The sequence below is a fragment of the Ranitomeya imitator genome, chromosome 1, assembly GCF_032444005.1.
Source record: "Ranitomeya imitator isolate aRanImi1 chromosome 1, aRanImi1.pri, whole genome shotgun sequence".
NCBI lineage: Eukaryota > Metazoa > Chordata > Amphibia > Anura > Dendrobatidae > Ranitomeya > Ranitomeya imitator.
This window is the reverse complement of record NC_091282.1, coordinates 337649542-337676532: the sequence shown is the minus strand read 5'-3', so window position 1 is coordinate 337676532 and position 26991 is coordinate 337649542. Positions and strand designations below refer to the sequence as shown.

Sequence of the window (26991 nt, the reverse complement as noted above, 5' to 3'; positions counted from 1 at the left end):
ATAGGTGGCGTATGGTTTTGACTATATAATAGTGCTTACAGGGGCAGAACACTACGTATACCACGTAGTCTGTCTTACATGAAATGAACTCCGTGACAGTGTGACTAACCGGACCTATACTCATAGTCCGACCTGTGATGTGGTATTTACAGTATGGACAATGTCCACAATGGAAATTCCCTTTCGGGACTCCCTGTTCTAACCAATTTTTATGTTGCTTGGTGACGCGATTACGTACCAACACGTCCCTCCGGCGTGTGCTGCGTCTATTTGAAATCAGAGGACCTTCAGCCGTCATCCCCACCAAATCTTTATTTCTTTGGAGTACATGCCAATTCTTTCTGATGGCCGCCCGTACTTGGCGGTCCATGGAACTGTACTGAAAACATAAAGTAAACCGGTGACGTTCCCCGTCACTTTCTCCAATCTCTCTTCTCTATCCAAAGTAGTCTCATTAACTCTATTCACTGCTGTGTGTAATAATGCCTCAGGGTAGCCCCTGTTCCTAAATCTCTGACAGAGCTCAGTGGATTGTCGCTGAAAACCCTCTTGTGTATTATTCACCCGACGTACTCTCAAAAGCTGACTGCATGGTAGCGATTGCTTAGTGTGTGCTGGGTGGAAACTTTTATAATGTAGCACCGAATTGGTTTCCAAGAATGTGAAAGCATTATGTGTCAATATAAACATTAGACCCTCACGGACAAAGTTAATGAAATCTCGACTTTTGTCCGTGGTCTCTAGTATTTGCCTACTCGTTCCCACTCCCATATGTTGGTGGATTCTTGTGTATAAATTTTCAATGTCAACCGATGCTAAGGCAAACCCCGGCTGCCATACAAATCCCTCAGCTTGACTGAGAGGGAACCGGCCGGTGGTGGGGGCAGCATGATGCCTATTCCCCCGTTCACCGGCGGCGTTTCTTCTAAATATATGCCCCCTGTCTTTCCGGGTAACATGATCGATCTTTTTGAGATCTAAAAGACATAGAGGCATTGCCGTACAGTAAGGCACCACCTAACCTTTCTGCCTTGGAAAGAAAAGCGCTCAGAGAGATAGGGAATTGGACAGACACAATCATAACACCGGCAGATAAGGGAGGAAAAACCGTCTTGTTACCACGTACTATGTATTTGTCGGAAGCTAACAGGCAATTATCAGACGTAAAGACCTATAGTAGGTTGCAGAGAGTCCCAACGCATAAGTTTAAAGACGAATTGCGTTCCTTCTTGAGAAGGTCAGTCGAATCTAATGTAATCACACAGAGGAAAGCTGAAAAGCTGCTGCCGGAGTTCCCAACTAAGCCACATTGGTATTGTGTCCCTAAGATACACAAATCGATCACAAATCCACCGGGGCGACCAATCGTGTCTGGGATAGGGTCACTCACTGAGCCCCTTTCCCAGTATATCGATTGGTTATTGCAGCCCTTATTAAAAGACATGCGGTCATATTTAAAAGACACTAATTCCTTTCTAAGGAATATCCAGGGATTTGTATGGCAGCGGGGTTTGCCTTAGCATCGGTTGACGTTGAAAATTTATACACGAGAATCCCCCAACAGAGTGGGAACGATTAGGCAAGTACTAGAGACCACAGACAAAAGTCGAGATTTCATTAACTTTGTCTGTGAGGGTCTAATGTTTATATTGACACATAATGCTTTCACATTCTTGGAAACCTGGTACATTCAAACAATCAGTACCGCTATGGGGACTCCGGCACCTTGTACTTTTACAAATCTCTTTTTAGGATTTTTTGAAGAGGAATACGTATACTCAGAGAAAAATGCATTTCTTAAACACATCAAACTGTACTTCAGATATGTGGACGACATGTTCTTCGTGTGGGATGGCTCTCAAGAAGAGTTTGCACGATTTGTGACATATCTTAACGTTTCCAACACGATGGGTATGTCCTTTACATCTAACTTCGGGGGGTTACACCTGGAGTTTCTTGATGTATCGGTTGAAATAAAGGAAGGGGTGGTCTCTATGTCACTATATCGTAAACAGACAGCTACCAATTCGGTGCTGCATTATAAAAGTCTACACCCAGCATATACTAAGCAATCGCTACCATACAGTCAGCCTTTGAGAGTACGTCGGGTGAATAATACACAATCCATTCTATAGATGCTATTAAGTTCTGCCACAAATTCTGTACGGGTAGGAAATTTTTCTTGTTTCCAAAACCTAGGGATTAGATTTCTGACTGCGGTAAGAAAGTGTCTAAGGATGCCCCTCTTGAACCTAGATATTGATAGGTCGCATAGAGACAGCAATGCTAGACCTGCTGAAGGTTGGATCTGTGTGATAGACAACTTATTATGAAGTTCAAAGACGGCCAACCACAAATCCTTTACGGGGGGGGGGGAAGAGAAGAGAAGAATTTTTCCCCTGTCTTCAGATGACAAGTGCCTTCCCAGATCGCCCTCCCATTTCGAGAAAAACAATGGCCAACCCTGCAGTGGAGCCCTCCCCTCTTGGAAAATTTTATATAGCAGCGAGACAGTATGATCCGGGGGGTTTGCTGATGTACAAAGCATCTCAAAGGGAGTTAGCGGCCTGTAGATATTGGTTTGTTTAGAGATTGAGTGGAAATAACTTTTTAGTTGTTCATAGAAGAACCAATCGGTAGAGTGAGATTCTTCCTCCAGGAATAATTCCCGAAGGGACTTCATCCCAGTTTCTTTTAAGTAATCATGGATGATGGGTTTGGAGTCTTTTCTCTTATTTAGAAATGTCTCTCTATTCAGCCCTGCTGGAAAAGCAGAGTTGTCATAAATTGGAATTAAGGGGCCTGGGAGAGTTGTGATCTGAAGGTCTTTGTTCCGGTTTTTAATGAGAAGCAATATGTTTCGCGTGAGGAAAGGTATGTAGGTGCCCGATCCTAGCCCCCTGCCTCCTGTCCAAAGAACAACTTGGGGGTCACATCCGTTAAGATCGTTTTCCAGGTTTACCCACTTTTTGTTGTTTTTACTGTGATAAAGGTCTAGGATACAGGTTCCTATTGATGCATAACTATAAATCGCGAGATCCGGGAGACCCAATCCACCTGTCAGTTTAGATCTACTTAATGTTGTATATGAAATACGTGCCCGATTATGAGACCAAATAAAACGAGTAATTATTTGTTTAAGGCGGGAAAAGAAGGAAGCTGGTAGGTATAGGGGGATTGTTTGGAAAAAATATAAGAGGCGAGGTAAGAGGTCCATCTTAACTGCATTGATCCTACCCAGCCAGGACAATTGGAGCTTGTGCCATCTCTCCAAGTCTGAGTTTGTTTTTTGTAGGGTTGGTGTAAGGTTGGTTTCAAACAGTTTAGAAGTTTTGCTTGTTATTTTAATACCTAAATAAGTAAGGGAATCAAAGCACCATTTAAATGGAAAGGACCTCCTTAATTGATCCACCAAGGGGAGTTGGAGTGAAATGTTTAGGATTTCGGATTTATGGGAATTCATTTTGAAGTTACTTAGGTGGCCGAATTTATGTAGCTCCGAAATGATATTTGGTAGGCTCGTAGAGGGGGATGTAATGTATAGCAGGATGTCATCTGCAAAAAGCGCTAGCTTATGTTCTTCAGAACGTAATTTTATACCATTAATTGATGGGTTGTTTCTCAGGGCCACAGCTAGAAGCTCCATTGTTAGAATATATAAGAGGGGAGAGAGAGGGCACCCCTGCCTTGTACCATTCCTGATCGGGAACAATTCCGATAATGTGCCGTTTACCTTGACCTGGGCACTAGGACAAGAATATAGGGCGGAGATCCTACGCAGCATGTTTTCTTTTAGGCCAATTTCCTCTAGGGTCTGGGAAATAAATTCCCAATGGACCCGGTCAAAGGCCTTTTCCGCATCTATTGACATGATACACAGGGGGTCCCCCTCTCTGCCCGCTCTGTCAATTAGAGAAATGGTTCGGATTGTGTTGTCCCTTGCCTCTCGCCCTGGGACGAAGCCCACCTGGTCCTGGTTTATTAGTTTTGGTAGAAGAGGGCATAATCTATTGGCTAACATTTTTGCATATATTTTGATATCCAGATTTATTAAAGAGATCGGGCGGTAATTTTCGCACATAGAAGAGTCCTTGCCAGGCTTAGAAAGAACTGTTATGTGAGCGATGAGTGCCTGTGTAGGGAAAGAGCCCCCAAGAGAGACAAAATTACAAGCCTTCAGAAGTATTGGACTAAGCAGTGAGTTGAACGACTTGTAGAAGCCTGCCGAGAACCCATCAGGACCCGGTCTCTTGCCCTGTTTCAGGGCGCTAATGGTTTCAGACACCTCCTCCACTGAGAATTCCTTTTCAAGATCTAGTAGATCGCCTTCTGGCAGAGAGGGTAGTTTATGTTCCTGTAAATATGATTTGATTTTGTTGCGGAGAGAATGTAGTGGAGCCTCTTTATAGTGACCCGCTATGTTGTATAGAGATTTATAGTATTCGCTAAAGTTGGAGAGAATATCTTTGGTGTTAAACACTTTCTTCCCCTCTTTGTTTTTAATAAAAGGAATGTAGGTATTGGGATTACGTTGATTAAGGGCTCTGGCCAAGAGTCTACCACTTTTATTGCCTAGCTGGTTAAAGCAGCTCTTGAGTCTTTCTCTGAGGCATTTAGATTTTTGGTCTATTAAAGATAGCAGTTTTTGTCTGGCCGAGGAGAGCCTAGCAAATGTGCTGGCCTCAAGGTCTCGTTTGTGTTTATTTTCTAATTGGTGGATTTGTTCTGTTAAGCTAAGTATTTCTGCCGCTCTTACTTTTTTTAACCTAGCGCCATGAGAGATGAGGACGCCTCTTACTACACTTTTCAAAGCCTCCCATTTTACAGTGGGGGACGTGGTGTCTTCCTCGTGGTCAGTCAGGAAATCTGTAATTGTTTGATCAATCTTGGATTTACATATGGGATCCTGTAACAAGTTTTCATTCAGACGCCACGAGAAGCCTGGTCTCGAGGCGGAATGAAGTGAGATTGTTAGGTAAATAGGAGCGTGATCTGACCACAGTATCGACCCCACATCCGCCTTTACCTGCATGTCGAGTAACTTATGTGAAACGAAAAAATAGTCTATTCTACTATAAGTGTTGTGTATTTGTGAGAAGAAGCTGTAGTCCTTAGTTGTTGGATTAAGAACCGTCCAGACATCTACCAGTCTCATGTTGCGCAGCTGGGATCTTATTTTTTTAATAGAAGATGCAGGATATGAGGACTTACCCGAAGAGACATCCACCGCAGGGTTCATAGGAATATTAAAGTCACCCCCAAGTATCACAGGAGAGGAACCAGCAAACTCCTCGAGACGTCTTTTGCATTCGGCTCCAAACTTCTGTTGCCCTTGGTTTGGAAAATATACATTAGCAATTACAAGTTTATGTGCTGCCCATGTGATGAGTAGGAAGATATATCTGCCGTTTTTGTCAATTTGTGAGTCTAAGATCTCAGGCACAAAGGATTTGTGGAAGGCTATTGAGACGCCTTTTGACTTTGAAAATGGATTCGGGCTATGATACCATTTGGGATAATTTTTCGTGATACAGTTTGGAACCACACCAGTTTTGAAATGTGTCTCTTGGAGCAGTAGCACAGAGACCCTCTGTTTGTGACTCTCAAATAGGACCCGACGTCTTTTTTCTGGTATATTTAGCCCCTTAACGTTGAAGGAGCAAAATTTAATTTCATCCATTATCAAATATCCCCACGCCAACCCGCAACACCATGAGCCCCGTCCGCCAGAACCCGCGACAGCCAAGGGTAGTAGGGAAGAAACAATAGGAGGGAAGGGAAAAAGGTGGGGTAAAGAAGAAATAATAGAGCATGGAAAACATAAAAGAAGGTGCGTTAGGATTGACGCACCAGGTTAGACTATGCATCTGTGTAGTTAGGGCAAAAGAATGGAGAAGAAGAAGTCTCCTCCCTTCCCTTCGCCCGTGCACCTTAGGTGGATAAGGGAAGCCAAGGGAGATACCGAACCCCCCAACCCCCCCGAACTTGATATGTCCCATAAATGAGGATTTGCAAACATGTAATGTCTGATTGAATAGGATAATAGTCCTTGCACCGGCGAGACGTCCCGCATGCCATCAGAGAACACAAGGAAAAAGGGGGGGGGGAATAAATTCACCGATGACAGACAAGACGCCACGCACTTGGGTGCTCAAAAAAAAAAAAAAAAAATTAGGATCAAACCTCTAAGGCGAGCCCATGGCGAGACAAACCGCCCCGCCAGGAGACTCAGCCCAATAACAATAAGTGATCATGGGACCACTCAGCTGCAGCAAAGTATCTGGGCATATTGCAACAATGGATAGAAACTAATTGAAACTAAGAAGAAGATGGAACAAATGAAGAGAGGAGAACTTCATGGGGGATCTGAGGAGCCTTCGTTGTTATGACGATTCTTGGAACGGGGAACCTTAAGCCACCTCGGAGGAGCATCTGGAAGTGTCGGAGCCTGAGGCCAATCTGGAAGATTTATTAATGGGAGTTCAAATGTTCCTAAGAAGTTAGCCAGGTCCCCAATCCGGCGAAAGTATGCACTTTTGCCACCTTTGAATGCTGTTAGTTGAAATGGGAACCCCCATCTGTAAGGGATATCTCTTTCCTTGAGAACTTCCAGCAAGGGTTTCAGAGCTTTGCGCAGAAATAGGGTGCGCCTGGATAGGTCTGATAGAAGTAGAATTGGTTGGCCTTCAAACTGGAGGGATCCCTTTTTCCTAGAGGCCATCATGATGGCCTTAATTCTGAAATAATGCACCCTGCAGATGACGTCTCTAGGGCGCGCCTCAGACGTGGGTTTAGGACCAAGGGATCTATGGATCCTGTCAAACTCGATGGTGTTGTCCTCGTGGTCGCCGACAATGTCCAGAAATATTCTCTGAACTGTACGGTCTAGGTCCCGAGGACTGACAGATTCTGGGAGGCCACGTATACGGATATTGTTGCGCCTATTGCGATTCTCCAGATCCTCAAGGCCAGATGACATTTCCTCCAGTTTCATGGTGTGGTCCATTAAAATTTCTCTGTGCGCCTGAAGTTCCTGTGAAATATCCTCTTGTGTCTTTTCCACATCTTCTATACGCGATGTGAATTCTGTCTGTAAGTTATATATCTCCTTTTTGTATGAGTTCTCAAGCCTACACGCAAAACTTTCCAGGTCCGTTTTAGTTGGAAGAGCTTTAATGTATTTACTCAGTTCAGCTATATTCATGTCCTCCGATATGTCTACATCTCCCCCACCATTGTCTGTTGTTTTTTTAGGAGAGACGTGTGAGGTCTGTGATTCTTTTGGGGAGGAACTATTTTTGTGCGGTGTTTGCAACATTGCTGATCTGGTGTTCCTTGTTTGAAGTGGTTGGTTTAAGAATCGATCCATGTCCTCTATAGGAGGTTCCTTGTGTAAGCTTATGGGTTGTCCAGAAGTCTTCTTAGCTTTACCCATATGTATCTGCTGCTATTAATTGCCCGTGGTAGTGTTCAGGGGAGCATGGGGGCGCAGCGGTCACCACATCAGACAAAGCCCCCCATCAGCAAGCCCCCTCCGAGGTGCATTAGTTATGATCTTGAGGTTAGTGGGGCATATACAATGTCCTGGACTAGGAAAAGCAACCTTTAGTTGTTATACACAATTCCAGCACTAGGTGTCACCAGAGGTCTGGGCTTGTAAGTTATAGGCTTGTTACACGGTGTGCTGCAGTTCTTTTTTCTGATAATAATGTAAATAAGTCACAATGACAACCCTGTAAGGAGCTATGGTAGGGTGGTTGCACCGCTTCTGCAGCAAGGATGACAAGCAAAACAATATGCAGGAGTGCCAGGTAACTTATGCACGTCCGCCCTGAAATGGTGCTTCTTTATGAGGAGTCCCGTCCCCAAAATGGCGTCCACCCTCTCAATGGCGGGAAACCAATCCACACTGGTGGCACAATGGTGGGTACCCTGGGGAGGTTCTCCTATCCCACCTTTAGCAGTCCTACCTTCCCTGTCCTCTTCTTTAGTGAGGTGCGCACTTCAGGGTTTTCCCAGCAGGGGTTCCAGGATGTTCGCGGCGCTCTCTCTGTGAGTGCACACCGCGCCTGCCGAGCCTCCTCGAGCCGTCCGCAGAGCCTGAGGGGATCAGTGGAGCGCAGCCCACGCACTCCACAGGGACTCACCCGCAGGGGCTCCGACCAAGCACGGCCGCGGCGTTCTCCCCGCAGATGCTCACCGCGCCCAGACCGCCGAGCCGCACCGTGCCCCCTGCAGAGCCTGATGGAACCGGTGGAGCGCGGACCGCGCGCTTCTCTGGGATACACCCGCGGGGATTCTAACTGGGCTCGCCCGCGATGTTCTTTCGGCGGGCGCCGCAGGGAATCCAAGGGCGGGAGGGTCCCCTCTTCACTGCCCCCTCAGTTCGGCTGGGGTCCGCGGGCCTCCCACAACCGCCGCTCACCTCGTCCTGTACCGCCTGCTGTGTCAGTCTGTGCCCGGAGTGGAGAACTGTAAGGCCGCTCCAAGCCCGTGGGTCCGGTGCAACGGCTCCTCGTGGATGGGGGATCACCCGCTGGGGGTCTTCCTTAGTCCATATGTAATTGCCCACTAAAATTTGGTGGTCCACGTTTGTGTAGGGTCTTTTTCCTCCTTTTTGCTGGAGGAGCTCTCCACCATGCGTCCTTCTTCTCCGGCTGCTAGACACGTCCCCCGGAAGCGGTTTACTTTTTGTTTTCAGTACAGTTCCATGGACCGCCAAGTAGGGGCGGCCATCAGGAAGAATTGGCATGTACTCCAAAGAAATAAAGATTTGGTGGGGATGATGGCTGAAGGTCCTCTGATTTCAAATAGACGCAGCACACGCCGGAGGGACGTGTTGGTACGTAATCGCGTCACCAAGCAGCATAAAAATTGGTTAGAACAGGGAGTCCCGAAAGGGAATTTCCATTGTGGACATTGTCCATACTGTAAATACCACATCACAGGTCGGACTAGGAGTATAGGTCCGGTTAGTCACACTGTCACGGAGTTCATTTCATGTAAGACAGACTACGTGGTAAACGTAGTGTTCTGCCCCTGTAAGCACTATTATATAGTCAAAACCATACGCCACCTATATGTGCAGTTCAGGGAACATTTCAAATCGCTTTCTTCAGGAAAGGGAGTACCAAGACTGATTAATCACGTTCGAGAGAAACATGGGGGAAATCTGGATGTGTTAACATTTGCGGGGATTGAGAAAGTAACGTTACCGGTGAAAGGTGGAAACTTGCACAACCTGTTGTTAAAGCAGGAGGCCAGGTGGATCATGCAGATATGCGCAATGGGCCCGGCAGGTTTTAATGATAGGGTTGACATGTTCATTTTTTTGTGAATGGACGAGTTACCCATTTAATTTCCCCCTTTTTTCCACATTGGGGATGTAGTACCCAGTGAATTAAAAGTGATGTTTCCCAAATTAATATGATATTTCCAATTTAAGGTATGGACACGAAATGGCATTTTTTCTCAAGTTGATATCTCTTTCTTTGTACCCGTATGATTTATTGAACAATATTGGTGCCTGTATGTTAAGTTCATTTATCTTGAAGCGCATGTTTGTTGTTTCATTTTAATTGTTTTTATGTATTTCGATTAATGGAACGGGGAGTGTGGTGATGGGAGGAGCCATTGCTGGCTCAGGTAATTCTATCCACATCACATCTCCCGGACCACTGACCCGTAGAAGTGCCATATCGGGCACGAAACGGCCGTCGTCGGAACCTGCACACTTCTCCTTGCACACCCCCAAGCCATGAAGGTTTTTATAGTACTTGAATAAAGAATTATCCCATCTCTAAGGATCGGTGAGTGCTTCCACTTCTTTCTTCAGACATGGATTGCATTTTTGTGATTTTCGGTTAAAGCACCCGGGATCCGAGGGTGAGCTCCCATTGAAACTAAGGGCACCGTGCATCTCACTCAAATACATTGGCGGTGCTGTCTACTGTTCACTCTTGATAGATATAATGTCTACGTTAATCAGTAACTAATGTCATAAAGTTGGGCATAGTATGACTGTTTCCAGCATTTCTGCTGAATTACTAGTTTCTGTACCCTCAGCTCTTCTAGTACGAGTTATATACAGGTCCTTCTCAAAAAATTAGCATATAGTGTTAAATTTCATTATTTACCATAATGTAATGATTACAATTAAACTTTCATATATTATAGATTCATTATCCACCAACTGAAATTTGTCAGGTCTTTTATTGTTTTAATACTGATGATTTTGGCATACAACTCCTGATAACCCAAAAAACCTGTCTCAATAAATTAGCATATCAAGAAAAGGTTCTCTAAACGACCTATTACCCTAATCTTCTGAATCAACTAATTAACTCTAAACACATGCAAAAGATACCTGAGGCTTTTATAAACTCCCTGCCTGGTTCATTACTCAAAACCCCCATCATGGGTAAGACTAGCGACCTGACAGATGTCAAGAAGGCCATCATTGACACCCTCAAGCAAGAGGGTAAGACCCAGAAAGAAATTTCTCAACAAATAGGCTGTTCCCAGAGTGCTGTATCAAGGCACCTCAATGGTAAGTCTGTTGGAAGGAAACAATGTGGCAGAAAACGCTGTACAACGAGAAGAGGAGACCGGACCCTGAGGAAGATTGTGGAGAAGGACCGATTCCAGACCTTGGGGAACCTGAGGAAGCAGTGGACTGAGTCTGGTGTGGAAACATCCAGAGCCACCGTGCACAGGCGTGTGCAGGAAATGGGCTACAGGTGCCGCATTCCCCAGGTAAAGCCACTTTTGAACCATAAACAGCGGCAGAGGCGCCTGACCTGGGCTACAGAGAAGCAGCACTGGACTGTTGCTAAGTGGTCCCAAGTACTTTTTTCTGATGAAAGCAAATTTTGCATGTCATTCGGAAATCAAGGTGCCAGAGTCTGGAGGAAGACTGGGGAGAAGGAAATGCCAAAATGCCTGAAGTCCAGTGTCAAGTACCCACAGTCAGTGATGGTGTGGGGTGCCATGTCAGCTGCTGGTGTTGGTCCACTGTGTTTCATCAAGGGCAGGGTCAATGCAGCTAGCTATCAGGAGATTTTGGAGCACTTCATGCTTCCATCGGCTGAAATGCTTTATGGAGATGAAGATTTCATTTTTCAGCACGACCTGGCACCTGCTCACAGTGCCAAAACCACTGGTAAATGGTTTACTGACCATGGTATTACTGTGCTCAATTGGCCTGCCAACTCTCCTGACCTGAACCCCATAGAGAATCTGTGGGATATTGTGAAGAGAAAGTTGAGAGACGCAAGACCCAACACTCTGGATGAGCTTAAGGCCGCTATTGAAGCTTCCTGGGCCTCTATAACATCTCAGCAGTGTCACAGGCTGATTGCCTCCATGCCACGCCGCATTGAAGCAGTCATTTCTGCCAAAGGATTCCCGACCAAGTATTGAGTGCATAACTGAACATTATTATTTGATGTTTTTTTTGTTTGTTATTAAAAAACACTTTTATTTGATTGGATGGGTGAAATATGCTAATTTATTGAGACAGGTTTTTTGGGTTATCAGGAGTTGTATGCCAAAATCATCAGTATTAAAACAATAAAAGACCTGACAAATTTCAGTTGGTGGATAATGAATCTATAATATATGAAAGTTTAATTGTAATCATTACATTATGGTAAATAATGAAATTTAACACTATATGCTAATTTTTTGAGAAGGACCTGTAGGTGCTACTGTTTCGCTGGCGAAGATACCTGGGAAGTGGGCTTCCACATTTATCTGCAAGTTCGGAAGAGTATCTCCTGTATCAGCCTCCAAATTTCAAGTATTTTTCATCTAGAAGAGCTTTCAGGTCTTCTCTAGCTCTGGTCAATTCTGCCAGAGACACATGGGATAGTCTGTTTATGTTAAGTTCCTAGTAAATGGATCTGCTGAAAAAGTGATTAAATTGTGAACTCCCTCTCCCTCTTCAGTCTGGTACCATGCTTGATTTAAAATGCCCCCAACAACACATTTCAATGCTTCCCACTGAGTAGGTAGAGGGGTAGGGTCCGAGGAGTGAGTATAGAGGAAGGAGTCAATGGAGTGTCTAATCTCCATTGCACAAACCATGTCTTTCAGTAGGTTATCATTTAACCGCCAGGTTCAAGTACATCCAGCAGTACCTGGGAGTGTTAGGCTATGTTCACACGTTGCGTCCTGTCCCTGCGGGTTCTCCCGCAGCGGATTTGAGAAATCTGCAGGGCAAACCCGCTGCGGTTATCCCTGCAGATTTATCGCGGTTTGTCCTGCAGGTTCCGCTGCGGGATTTTACCCCTACTATTGATGCTGCATATGCAGCAATGTGCAGCATCAATAGTAATGTTAAAAATAATAAAATCATGATATACTCACCCTCTGACGTCCCGATCTCCTCGGCGCTGCAGGCGGCGGTCCGGTTCCAAAGATGCTGTGCGAGAAGGACCTTCGTGACGTCACGGTCATGTGACCGCGACGTCACCGCAGGTCCTGGTCGCATAGCAAAGCTGAGACCGAACGGCCGCGTGCAGCGCTGAGACTTCAGAGGTGAGTATATCATGATTTTTTATTTTAATTCTTTTTTTTTTTTTACTCAAATATGGTTCCCGGGGCCTGGAGGAGAGTCTCCTCTCCTCCCCCCGGGTACCACCCGCACATTATCTGCTTACTTCCCGCAAGGTGGGCACAGCCCCATGCTGGAAGTAAGCGGATCAATGCATTTCTATGGGTGCAGAATCGCTGCGATTCTGCACAAAGAAGTGACATGCTGTGGGTTGTAAACCGCTGCGTTCCCGTGCGGTTTTTCCCGCAGCATGTGCACAGCGGTTTGCGGTTTCCATAGGGTTTACATGTTACTGTAAACGCTATGGAAACTGCTGCGGACCCGCAGCTGCAAAATCTCCGCGGTAAAAACCGCAACGTGTGAACATAGCCTAAGGGTATGTGCACACAATGCAGATTTAGTGCAGAACTGCAGCAGATTTTTCTGCTGCAGAACTGCACTGTGATTTACAGTACAATGTAAATCAATGTGAAAAAAAAAGCTGTGCACATGATGCAGAAAAATCTGCGCAGAAACGCTGCAGATTTCAAAGAAGTGCACGTCACTTTTGTGCAGTTCTGCAGCGTTTCTGCTGCAGATTTTTCTGCACCATGTGCACAGCTTTTTTTTTCACATTTACATTGTACTGCGCAGAAACTGCGCAGAAACTGCATAGAAACTGCGCAGAAACTGCATAGAAACTGCGCAGAAACTGCATAGAAACTGCACAGAAACTGCACAGAAACTGCATCAAATCTGCAGATGCAGATTTAGTGCAGAAAATTCTGCACCACATTTCTTACGTGTGCACATAGCCTTAGGGTATGTGCACACGTTGCGGATTTGCCTGCGGATCTGCAGTGGATTTGACGCTGCGGATTCGCAGCAGTTTTTAGGCTATGTTCACACCTTGCGTCGGGTCCCTGCGGGTTCTCCCGCAGCGGATTTGATAAATCTGCAGGGCAAAACAACTGCGGTTCTCCCTGCAGATTTATCGCGGTTTGTTCCGCGTTTTCCGCTGCGGGTTTCCGCCTATACTATTGATGCTGCATATGCAGCAATATGCAGCATCAATAGTAATGTTAAAAATAATAAAAATTGGTTATACTCACCCTCTGATGTCCGGATCTCCTGGGCGCTGCACCCGGCGGTCCGGTTCCTAAGATGCTGTGGGAGAAGGACCCTTCGTGACGTCACGGTCATGTGACCGCGACGTCACCGCAGGTCCTGGTCGCACAGCAACTCTGACCGGACAGCCGCGTGCAGCGCCCAGGAGCTCCGGACATCAGAGGGTGAGTATAACCAGATTTTTTATTTTTTAACCCCAAATATGGTTCCCAGGGCCTGGAGGAGAGTCTCCTCTCCTCCACCCCGGGTACCACCCGCACATTATCCGCTTACTTCCCGCAACGTGGGCACAGCCCCATGCGGGAAGTAAGCGGTTCAATGTATTCCTATGGGTGCAGAATCGCAGCGATTCTGCACAAAGAAGTGACATGCTGCGGGTTGTAAACTGCTGCGTTCCCGCGCGTTTTTTCCCGCAGCATGTGCACAGCGGTTTGCGGTTTCCATAGGGTTTACATGTTACTGTAAACGCTATGGAAACTGCTGCGGACCCGCAGCATCAAAATCACGGCGGTTCCGCGGTAAAAACCGCTAAGTGTGAATATAGCCTTACAGTACCATGTAAACCTATGGAAAATCAAATCCGCTGTGTACATGCTGCGGACAATACCGCACGGAAACTCTGCTTTGTATTTTCCGCAGCATGTCACTTCTTTGTGCGGATTCCGCAACGTTTTACACCTGCTCCTCAATAGGAATCCGCAGGTGAAATCTGCAGTAAATCCGCAGGTGAAACGCAGTGCGTTTTACCTGCGGATTTTTAAAAAATGGTGCAGAAAAATCCGCACACAAATCCGCAACGTGTGCACATAGCCTTAGGCCCCTTTCACACATCAGTTTTTTGCCGTCAGTCACAATCCATTGGATCGACGGTTCCGCTGCAGATTGTGAAAAACTGATGCAACTGATTCGTTTTTCCAACAGATCTGACTAGTGCATCTGGCTGAATAAATCGGAGAAGCTCAGTTAAAAAAAACCGGATTCCGTCATTTGACGGATCTGGCGCCCATAGGCCCATAGCAAACAGCGTACGGAGACTGATCCGTCACTGTCCGTTTTTTCGACGCATACAAAAAACGTTATTTTGTCTGTTGTCTCTGGCCGCTGGACAAACAATTTTCAAAGTCTTTGAGAAAAAAGCGGATCCGACAGCATTCGGATTTTTTTTCAAAATTCGACGGATTGCGACTAAGGCCGGCGTCACACTAGCGTATTGCATCCGATGCGGGAGCATCGGATGCGATATGCTAATGACACTCGGCTCCTGCTCGCAGCAGAGCAGGAGCCGAGTGTCATGCGTCTGTGCTCCGATTCTCTCGCACAGGGAGGATCGGAGCACAGCTGCGGAGGAGGCGGAGAAATGAATTTCTCCATCTCCTCCATTGCTGGGGTCCGCTTATAGCGCACATCACTCGGATGTTATCTGAGTGGTGTGTGCTGTCTCACTCGCACCCATAGGCTTATATGGGTGCGAGTGAGCCGAGAGTTTTCCTCGGTCCGAGACAATCGCAGCATGCTGCGATTGGCTCGGACCGAGGAAAACGGCTGACAAAAAGTCAGCTGCTGGGAGCGGCCCCATATGTTAACATTGGTCCGAGTGCAATGCGATTTTTTTTTTTTTTTTATCGCATTGCACTCGGCTGTTTTAAGCGCCAGTGTGACGCCGGCCTAATAGCAAAAAACTGATGTGTGAAAGGGACCTTAGAGAGAAAAGATGAGAAAAATGAGTGCATGATTGGAGAGACCTATACGTCCAATGGATGGAAGTGGTTGCCAAGACAACAGGCAATGACTTACTAAGAAAAAATCATTCGGCTGTATGAATTCTGAGATGGAGAATAGAAAGTATTGTCCTTGGTATGGGGGTTCAGGGTTCTCCATACATCTACCAGGTGCAGAGCATGAAAAGCACGCTGAAGATAACGAAGCTGTCCCAAGGGACAGAAGCCCTATCCAAGGATGAGTCCACAGATGGGTCCAATGTAAGATTGAACTCCCTCAGAGAATTCAAAGTAGTTAGGAATGATTTGCAAGCCAGCACTGAACCTAGACTAGGAATATACCAGTTTGCAAATGTGAATGTGGTAGAATTAATTTTAAACTTAAAAAATATATAGTGCCCTTGAGGATCACACGGGGATGAGGGAGGGGGCTACAAATGGCGATCGACACCCCACTCGATTTTGCTGCAAGGTTGGCATTATGGAACCAAGTTTTGAAATTTGTTCCGAAAATCAGGAATATGGCCTACCTTAAAATGAGGTTACTGCTGAAACAACATTTGAACCTTACTTTTATGCACATCATAGTGAACCTGAGATTTCTTCTAGTGAATGTTCAATCCATATACATGCAGGGATCCCACCTGAATTGATGTCATTTTAGCACCTTCTATGGAAGAATGGAAGAGAGGTGGAGGAAAGGACAATGCATCAGATTTATCAAACCGCATAAACCATTGTGATAAATTGATGTGTTTTGAAACAGCCTTGTCCTAGTTTGAGTAGTCTAACTTTGAAACTGTCTAGTCTTAAGTTTATTAGATAACTTACTGGATTCATCTAACATACCAGGGCAATTGGTACTTAGTACCACTGGAAGAAAAAAGTTTGCCAAACTATGTAACTTTTCTGACATCACTCCTGCGTGCCCTTTGCAAATAATCATAACAACTTTCTAGTTCTTAACAGATAAATGCTCTGCTTTCTATCCCAACTGCAAGAGTAAGCAGTTAAAACAGAGCTGATTGCTTTCAGTATCACTAGAATTGTATGCATGTATGGGGAGAGCACAGCAGGAACTCTGAGAGGTGCAACTACAGTCAAAAGTTGCAGGGATCTGGGACCTGAGTGAAAGTTGCTGGTATGATCTCTGTTTAACTCATTAGGCACATTTTCTTTTGAGTTAGACTTTCAGGAAATACAGTTGATATTGCCCCCCTAGTCATCAGATTACAGCAGCTATTCACCTCCTCTCACTTATGCATGGGGATATAAGAGATGCTGCTGAGGTTGCAAAGACTGATGACTGCAAGATACCAAATTCATAGGATAGGTTCACAAAACCAGACCATACCGGTCTGTCATCGCCTATGTCTGCAACACTTTTTTTCTCCTGATGGGGAAATGAGAGGCGCTGAGTAACACCTTTTTAAGGCAGTAACACTGTATGTGTATAGTCTACAAAACATTTTGTTATATGCAGCTGGATGATTGCAAGTACCGTAAATCCTTGTACTGTTACATAATAGTGCATTTGACATTGCCATGTTTTTTTTTCATTAGCTTCCTCAGTGTCTGTGCATCCACCTGCAGCGCCTAAGCTGGTCCAATCAAGGTAGCCCTCTGAAACGTAATGAACATGTCCAGTTTAGTGAATTCCTGGCATTGGATAAGTATAAGTATCGACTTAATGGGAATGTAGTCTGCCAGCGCCAATGTGCTACTCAAGCAGAAACAACCCAAACAACACCTGAAGCATCAGCAGGTACATTGAATATCCACATATTCTGACATACCGTAATATAAATTTGTTCCACACTGATTGTGCAGCAGTTGGAAATAAACAATGCATTCCCTTTTATTAGATAAATCGGGAAGGATTAGCGCTTTGGTGGTCTACCTGTACTTGTTCGGATAGAACATCATCTTATATATTGACTACATAATTTTCCACTGGGCGCTCTGTGAGCCAGCCAATTTGCCATAATAGTCTTGAATTAGTTTTTATGATAAAAGGTAATCTCTAAAATGCATCTAAGAAGACTTTTTATTTTAGATGAGTAGGTCCTGCCGTTTGTACTAGTTTTTCTGAATATCTCTTGTCTCATGAGCTGGTAACACTGGTCCAAGTTGAATATTTCATTTCTTCATCATGTTTCTGTTTCAGGCTGTTTGCACTTAGTTTTTACCTATTGTAGGAAAGCCAGGTAGGCAAGGGTTAAATCCTAGCACTCAAGATCATGATCAGGTTAACCAGGACTAGAATCAGGCCATGTGCTCACTGGTCAGTCAGCTGGGGGAAGCCATGCAGAGTGGGTTATGTTGGTTTGCGTACATCCTCAGTGTCAAACCCAGATGTTACAGCATAGTGGAGGGGATTTCATGAAATCTCATCTACACTATGCATTCAGAGATGCAGACTGCAGACAAGCGTATCCGGACATGCAGCACATCTTTATAGACCGCAGCATGTCTATTTACAATGCGGAGACACTACGTCCCTGCAGCGTAAATTTCCCATAGACTATCATTAGATGTGGTAAAACCGCATCTAATAATTAGTCACGTGTAATAACTGCGTAAGCGCAGCTTACTACGCATGTCTACTAAATTAAATAAGGTCTTACCTATCACACCGCCGAAAGTCCGCGTCCACTGAAGTTATCGCGATAACTTTGCTTACCGCGAGAACGGCCGTGCACGTGACCGGGGTTTATCTCGGGTCACCCCAGGCTAGTTCTCACGGTCAGCTGAGTGTAGGTGATCACCGGAGACGTCCGGTCGTCATCTACAAGCTCTGCTATGTCTGGCTGTCAGGCATCCAGATGTAGCAGAGCTGGACTCATCGTGGGACACTCGTTATTAAGGACTGCGTCGGACCAGGGAGTATTTGTGTTTGTTTATTATTATTTTTTTATTTTCAGGAGATTGAGGGCATCGCATTGATTACCAGTATAATAAATATGGGAAAAATGTGTGGTGTTTACAAATATTAGGATTAGTAATGGATAGGTATCTTAAGGACACCTCTCCATTACTAAGCCAGCTAAATGTCACCTTACAAAGGTGACATTAACCCCTTATAACCACATATGCCACCGCTACAGGGCAGTGGGAAGAGAGATGCTAAGCGCCGGAATTGGTGCATCTTACAGATGAGCCATTTCTGGGGCGGTTGTGTGCTGGTGTTTGTAGCCGGGGGCGGCCAATATCCATGGCCCTTTCCTAGGCTATGAATATCAGCTGTCTGCATAGCCTTTTCTGGCTGTTAATTATAGGGGGACCCCAAGTAGTTTTTTGGGGGGTCCCCCTATTTTAATTGCCAGTAAAGGCGGGCTGATATTCATAGCCTGGGAAGATCCATGGATATTACCTGCTTCCTATGCTATAAACATCGGCCCCCAGTCGCTAGCTTTCCCTGTCTGGTGCAGAAAATTGCATGGGAAGGTTTGGAATTTGTGGGAGGAGATGACAGTATTGCTGCAGAATATGTTCCATTTTCTTTTAAATTAAACAGATACTTTATTCAAGGCCAGGATCACACTTGCAAGAAACTCGCACAAGACTTGCACCTCAGTTCCTGGCACTGCCGCCAGTACTCGGACCGGAGCGTTCAGCTGCATAGAAATACATGCAGCCGCACACTCCGGTCCTGAGTGCCGGGTATTAAGATGCGAGTTTCTCGCATGTGTGAGGCCGGGCCTAGCTCTTTATGTACCATTTTATTATGTTTATTACTAAACTACGGGCTTGCTATTATCTATAGATATATGTGTCTATTGATATATCGATAGATAGATCTATCTATCGCTATAGCTATCCATCCATCCATCGATATAACTATCTATTATCTACCTATCTATAGATCTAGGAATCCAAGAAATGGAGGCAGCACACCATTTTATTAGAAAAGCAGGAGCTACTTTTATTAGCCCATCACAGCGCAACGTTTCGGTTCTTGTGTATGTGAACCTTTTTCAAGCCTTGAAAAAGGTTTACATCCACAAGAACCAAAACGTTGCGCTGTGATGGGCTAATAAAAGTAGCTCCTGCTTTTCTAATAAAATGGTGTGCTGCCTCCATTTCTTGGATTCCTATTGCTAAGGTTTGGTCTATGCCTGGGGGGCCTTGCACCCGATTTTTGTCTGTTTTATCTTTTTAGCTTTTTGTGCTGCTCTGATATCTTTTTTACTATCTAAAGATCTATCTATATACAGATCGATAGATAGATCGATCTATCTAATCTATCAATAGCTATATCTATCTATGTATCTATAGATAGCTCTATCTGTGTGTGTAAACATTATTCTTCAATGGAGTATGTAAAAGAAGAGGTTGGACAAGGAAATTACATCAGTTTTTTTTTTTGGTATATCTTTATTTAGCTTACAAAAGACATACAAATCCGCATGAAAATCTGCATAAAAAATGCATCAAAAACGCAGGTGACCTGCCATTGACCTCAGAAGCAGATTTTATCTGCATCAAATCCTTAGCAAATACTGAGCCATTCCTTGCCGTGGAAACATACCCTAAGTAGATCTCTCTGAAAACAGACTGCACAGGCCGTGTTCACCAACTGCAAGTATCACTGGTTGCTATGCATGATAGCTATTTTGTGTGACCGCCCTGAGACTAGCTCAGCCATGTCTGAGTATCCAGGGTCTATATTGTTTACTTAGTGCCTGGACAAGTGTAGCCTCTTCACCACCGATACGCCTTTTAATCTCGGCAGTTAAGGGTACTTATTCCTCAGCGACGCTTTTTCACAGCGCTGAGAAATAAGGTTATAGCGCCCCCCAGCTTTGGAAATTTGGGGGTAGCCGAGACCCTGGAGAATATGATTTGGGTCATTTTTTACCGGCCCCAGTGTTTAGATCACCGTTATTCACAGAATAACGGTGGCCGCGAAAATAAAAGTCTGATTCCTTTTTATTTCTCTCTCTTCTTATATGATCTAGCACATCAAAGGAGATGGAAATGGGGTCCCCCGAGACTCCTCCGGCACCTCCTGCATTCCCCGGTAATGTTCCCCAGCCCTCGGCGACTTCTTTCGGGAAGAAAATGGCGGGCACGTGCGCAGGGCACCTGGCAACAATAGAGTTCTCCTTTTGGTTCATTTTGATCACTGTGATAGACCCTATCACAGTGATCCAAATAAAAAAAAATAGTAAATCAAACCCCTTTTATCCCCTTATTTAGGTAAAAATAATAAAATAAAAAAATGTATATTTCCATTTTTCTATTAGAGTTAGAGTTGAGGCTAGGGTTAGGGCTGGAGATAGAGCTAGGGTTAGAGTTGCGGCTAGGGTTTGGACTAGGGTTAGGGTTGTGTTGTGGTTAGGGTTGGGATTAGGGTTAGGGGTGTGTTGGGGTTAGGGCTGTTGGGGTTAGAGTTAGAATTGGGGGGGGGGGGGTTTCCACTGTTTAGGTATGTCAGGAGGTCTCCAAATGCGACATGGCGCCCGCCATTGATTCCAGACAATTTTGCATTCAAAAAATCAAACGGTGCTCCCTCCCTTCTGAGCCCTGCCATGCGCCCACACAGTAACTTTCCCCCATATACAGGGTATCGGTGTACTCAGGAGAAAATGGACCAAAACATTTTTTGTGCAATTTCTCATGATACTGCGAAAATAAAAAAATTAAGCTTGAAAATTGCAAAAAAAAAAATTCAACATTTTTGCCACATTTCCATTTTTTTCAGAAATAAATGCAAGTCATATTGAAGAAATGTTACCAATAACATGACATACAATATGTCACGAAAAAACATTCTCAGAATCTGTGGGATCCGTTGAAGCATTCCAGAGCTATAACCTCATAAAGTGACAGTGGTCAGAATTGTAAAAATTGGCTTGGTCATTAAGTATAAAATTTGCTCTATCACTAAGGGGTTAAGAATTTTATGTTCATGGTTTTGTTTTTGGTACTGTGCAACCAGTGGAAATAAGCATTATTTCACTTTGAGATAAAAACCCAGTGGCGGTTCCTCGCTAACATGAACCCCTAACACTATGTAAACTTTTGGTATATTTTTATTATCATTACTGTATATTGCTCTGATTTATCCGTGTTGTTATAGGTTCTGATGGGCATCATAATTCCGGGGTACCATTGCTGAATGGAACATATTCTGCAGCAATACTGTCATCTCCTCCCACAAATTCCAAACCTAGCGCAGAGTGCACGTGAGTACTTTTTTCTGCACATCTTTGAGTGCCTTAGGCTACTTTCACACATCTGTTTTTCGCCATTTCTTCCAGTTTTCACCGGATCCGGCAAAAATGTAATTTCCGGCGACTGGTAAAAAACGTTCACAGTAACGTTTTTTTTGTCTCTGATGAAAAAGCCGGAAGCGCCAGATCCGGCGCTTCCGGCTTTTTGCTAGAATGGAAGCCTATGGGAGCCGGAAGGTGCTGGTTCCGGAAAGTGATGGATTCCGGCACCGGATTCCGTTTTTTTAAACTGAGCATGCTCCAATTTTTTGTTCCAATTATCTGGATATGCTAGTCAGATCCGTCGAAAAAACGGATCCGTTGAATCAGTTTTTCACAATCTACGACGGATCTGTTTTTTTCTACATTCGACAGATTGTGCCTGATGGCAAAAACCTGATGTGTGAAGGTAGCCTTACATGTATACTTAGGTCGTGAAGGGGTTGTGTGTGTGTGTGTGTGTATATATATATATATATATATATATATATATATATATTGTAAGGATTTCACTCACTCAGCTGCGACGGCTGACACTCAGGAGACGTGTTCCTTTAAAGTTCACTGGGTTTATTGCTTCATAAACCATGTGGCAAATAACAGAAAGCAAAATGGGCCTTTGGTTCAGGCAAAGAAAAGTAAGTGTCCAGTTCATCCGGCTCAGTCCTGAAGCCGTAACACACTCAGGAGGGTTTCACCTCCACACATATCTCCTGTCTAAAGGATTAGCCAGTCTTATAAAGAGCTAACCCCACCCAGTAACCCATCACATGATTAGCCATGTGGTCTGACATTACCACAGGTCCTGAAACACATATACAAGATTATGTGCAAGAAAGGAATACTCCGGGCTACATTACAGCAATCAGGCACTTATGTGGCACATACCTCCCATCGACCACAAACCCTTTAGCCATGCTACATACCTCCCCCCTCTGCCTAAAGCCGTGGGGCTTGGCACTTTCCCCCACTAAACAAGGGATTCTCGATAGGGCATCCGCATTACCGTGCAGCTTTCCGGCCCTATGTTCCACATGGAAACTGAAGTCCTGCAGGGCTAAGAACCAACGGGTGACTCTAGCATTTCTTCCTTTCGTTTCTCTCATCCACCTAAGCGGGGCATGGTCAGATACCAGTCTAAATTTACGTCCCAGCAGATAGTACCGCAATGTGTCCACTGCCCATTTTATGGCCAAGCACTCCTTCTCAACGACTGAGTAGTTCTTTTCAGATGAGGACAGCTTCCTACTCAGATAGAGAACAGGATGCTCCTCCCCATGTAGTTCTTGGGAAAGGACTGCTCCCACCCCAACATCTGAGGCATCTGTCTGAAGAATAAACTCTTTCTTGAAGTTTGGGGCCATCAGAACGGGTTGCTTACACAAAGCGTTTTTCATTTCTTGGAAGGCTGACTGTTTCTTCGGACCACTTAACCATTACTGATTTTGTCCCTTTTAGCAGGTCAGTCAGAGGCGCAGCCATCGTGGCGAAGTTTGGGATGAACCTCCTGTAATATCCTACGATTCCCAGGAAGGCTTTAACTTGTTTCTTGGAAACTGGTTTTGGCCATGTTTGGATTGCCTCCACTTTATTGATTTGGGGTTTTATTTCTCCATGACCCACTATGTATCCAAGGTACTTAGCTTCTTCTTTACCCAAGGCGCACTTCTTCGGGTTTATAGTAAATCCGGCCTCTCATATAGCATCCAACACCGCTTGGACTTTCTCCAGATGACTCTCCCAGTCCGGGCTAAAGATGACGATATCATCTAGGTACGCAGCAGCGTAGGCCTTATGGGGTGCAAGGACTCTATCCATAGCCCTCTGGAAGGTCGCCGGAGCTCCCTGTAGGCCAAACGGCATCCGGGCATATTGGAAGCATCCATCAGGTGTCGAAAAGGCCGTCTTCTCCTTGGCTTCCTGTGCCATGGGGATCTGCCAATACCCCTTTGTCAAATCCAAGGTGGATATATATCTGGCGTGCCCAAGCCTTTCGATGAGCTCATCAATACGGGGCATGGGATAAGCGTCGAACTTGGAGACTTCATTCAACTTCCGATAGTCGTTGCAAAACCTCCACTCTCCATCAGGTTTTGGGACCAGGACAATTGGGCTCGACCAACCGCTCTTGGATTCCTCAATGACCCCAAGCCTCAACATACGCTCCACTTCCTTGGAGATAACTTCTCGACGAGCCTCAGGAATACGATAAGGTTTCACATTCACCCGCACATGTGGCTCTGTTAGGACCTCGTGCTCTATGACCTTCATGTATCCTGGCAATTCTGAAAACAGGTCCCTGTTTTTCTGGAGTAACTCCCGGCACTGCTGTTTCTGGGTCTTTGATAGCGTCTCTGCTATAGTAACCGCTCCAACCTCACCTTCTGGGTTGCTTAACAATGATGGAGTTGCTGTCGGCTCTCTATCTTGCCATGGCTTGATGAGGTTGACATGGTAAACTTGGAATGGTTTCCGTCTTCCTGGTTGGTGAATTTTATAATTTACCTCACCAAGTTTCTCGACAACCTCATATGGCCCTTGCCATTTGGCCAAGAACTTGCTTTCCACCGTTGGAACTAACACAAGAACTCGGTCTCCCGGATTGAACTGCCTCACTCTTGCAGACCGGTTGTAGACCCTGGCTTGAGCTTCTTGTGCTTGGAGAAGGTGTTCTTTCACGATAGGCATCACCTTTGCAATCCTCTGCTGCATCAGGGCCACATGCTCAATGACGCTTCTGTGGGGTGTGACTTCGGCCTCCCAGGTTTCCTTGGCTATATCCAGGAGTCCTCGTGGATGTCGGCCATATAGAAGCTCAAACGGTGAGAACCCTGTGGAGGCCTGTGGAACTTCACGAATGGAAAACATCAGATAGGGTAAGAGACAATCCCAGTCTCTACCGTCTTTCTCTATAGCTTTTCTCAGCATGCTCTTTAGGGTCTTGTTAAACCTCTCAACAAGGCCATCTGACTGGGGATGGTACACCGAGGTCCTCAACTGGGAGATCTTCAGGGCTTTGCATAACTCCCTCATCACCTTGCTCATGAAAGGTGTACCCTGGTCAGTCAGGATCTCCTTTGGCAGACCTGTCCGGGAAAAGACATGGACCAACTCGCGGGCTATGCTTTTTGAGGAAGAATTTCTCAAGGGAATTGCCTCAGGATAGCGTGTGGCATAGTCCAGGATGACTAATATATACTGATGGCCCCGAGCTGATTTAACTAAGGGACCGACCAAGTCCATGGCAATTCTCTCGAACGGTACCTCAATAATGGGCAGTGGCACAAGGGGGTTCCGGAAATGAGGAGTAGGAGCAGTTAGCTGACATGTAGGGCAGGACCTGCAATAGTTCACTATTTCCCGGTGACACCCAGGCCAATAGAACCTCTGCACAACCCGTTCCTGCGTTTTTTCCACCCCCAGGTGTCCACCCAAGATGTGTGAATGGGCCATGTCCAACACTTTCCGTCTATACGGACCCGGCACTATCAACTGCTCTACCAACTCCTCCCGTATTTTCGTGACACGGTACAACAACTCCCCCCTCAACAGAAAATGGGGAAATCTTGTGTCTGCCCCCGGCTCCTGTACCACCCCGTCAATAACTGTGACATTATTAAAGGCTTCCCTCAGAGTGGGGTCCCTATGTTGGGCAGTCCCAAAATTTTCACCGGTAACTTCTAACTCCAGAATGTCAGATGTAGGGGATACTTCCTCCTCATCCCCAACCAGAACACAAAAAGGAAAACTGTCTGCCTCTGGGTGTGGCGATACCCTTCCAGGGTTCACTGGTTCCCTGCCAGGGAGCTCAGAACCATTTCCCCACAAATCCCAAAACAAACAGAAATCCCGGCCAATAATTATAGGGTGCAACAAGTCCTGAACCACGCCGACTATGTGGGACTCAGTGCCACATGCCGTTTCAATGTCCACCCTGGCCATAGGGTAGTCCTTTGCATCACCATGTATGCACCGCACTCCAACCTTCTTTCCTGGGAGCAGGTGGAGAGGAAAAGTGGCCCTCACCAGGGTCACTAGGCTCCCCGAGTCTAACAGTGCCGTTACTGCTCGACCGTTCACCTTTACGGGACACGCTTGAGATCCCTCGTTGGATGGAGAGTTCACACTACAGGCTGGATACGCATAGTATGAACAACGGCGTCCCATGCTGCAGTCCATCTGCTCAGTGGTTTGGGAACAACGGGCAGCTATATGTCCTGGCTTGTGGCACCTCCAACAAATAATATCACCCGTGGGGACCTTGGGCACCACCTCCCCCGCCCTTTGTGACCTTGGACGCACCACCCCTTTTTGGGACTCAGCTGCCTTCTGGGACCCCCAGTACGGCATGGGCTGGCTCCCGAAGGAGCCTTCCAACCCTTGGTATCTCTCAACCAGTCCGATCAGCTCGTCGGCATTCTGGGGATCACCCTGGGCAACCCAAGACTGTATAGGCCTCGGGAGGGAATGGACAAACCGATCCATCATCACCCGTTCTACCATCTGTGCAGGCGCAGAGGATTCTGGCTGCAGCCATTTCTGGACCAGGTGCAACAGATCAAACATTTGGGAACGAGGTGGTTTGTCCCGGTGATAGCCCCAGGAGTGAACTCGCTGTGCCCTGACAGTCAGTGTCACCCCCAAACGTGCGAGAATCTCGGCTTTCAATTTGTGATACTCTTTGGCATCCTGCAAGGTCAAATCATAGTACGCCTTCTGGGGTTCTCCCGTCAGGTATGGCGCAAGTACCTCTGCCCACTGCTCTGGCGGAAGTTTTTCCCTCTCAGCGACCCTCTCAAACACCGTCAGGAAGGCCTCAACATCATCCCCGGGAGTCATTTTCTGCAATGCGCGTCTTACCGTCTTCCGGACGTGGGTGTCATCAGCCAAACCTGGGGTTGGGGCGCTCGCCTTGCTCTGGATGGCGGTTGCCAGAAGCTGCATCTGCTGCTGATGCTCCTGCTGGCTCTGCTGCATCTGCTGCCGTTGCTCCTGCTGACTCTGCCGTTGCTCCTGCTGACTCTGCCGTTGCTCCTGCTGGCTCTGTTGTATCTGCTGCATCAACAGCCTGTTGGTCTCTTGCTGCCTTTGCTCCTGCTGGCTCTGCCTTTTCTCCTGCTGTGACTGCATCTGGACCAAGTGTTTCAGCAGGTCCTCCATTTTCTCCGGCAATGCTTGCTGGCTTGCAACAGCCTTGACCCAGGACATTCAAAAATAAACTCACGTCTCCGCTGGGAACGCTGCTCGCACGTCTCCACCAATTGTAAGGATTTCACTCACTCAGCTGCGACGGCTGACACTCAGGAGACGTGTTCCTTTAAAGTTCACTGGGTTTATTGCTTCATAAACCATGTGGCAAATAACAGAAAGCAAAATGGGCCTTTGGTTCAGG

At 45.9% G+C, this 26991-nt stretch overlaps 1 protein-coding gene across 2 annotated transcripts in view; it reads left to right on the top strand.

Annotated features, from left to right (window-relative positions):
- Positions 1 to 26991, top strand: part of USP30 (ubiquitin specific peptidase 30) — a 103306-nt gene that overhangs the window by 62249 nt on the left and 14066 nt on the right. For both annotated transcript variants that reach the window (XM_069759549.1, XM_069759559.1), the window contains exons 11-12: positions 16945 to 17146; positions 21467 to 21572. In XM_069759549.1, coding sequence (XP_069615650.1) covers positions 16945 to 17146; positions 21467 to 21572 — 308 coding nt within the window. The remainder of the gene's footprint in view (positions 1 to 16944; positions 17147 to 21466; positions 21573 to 26991) is intronic.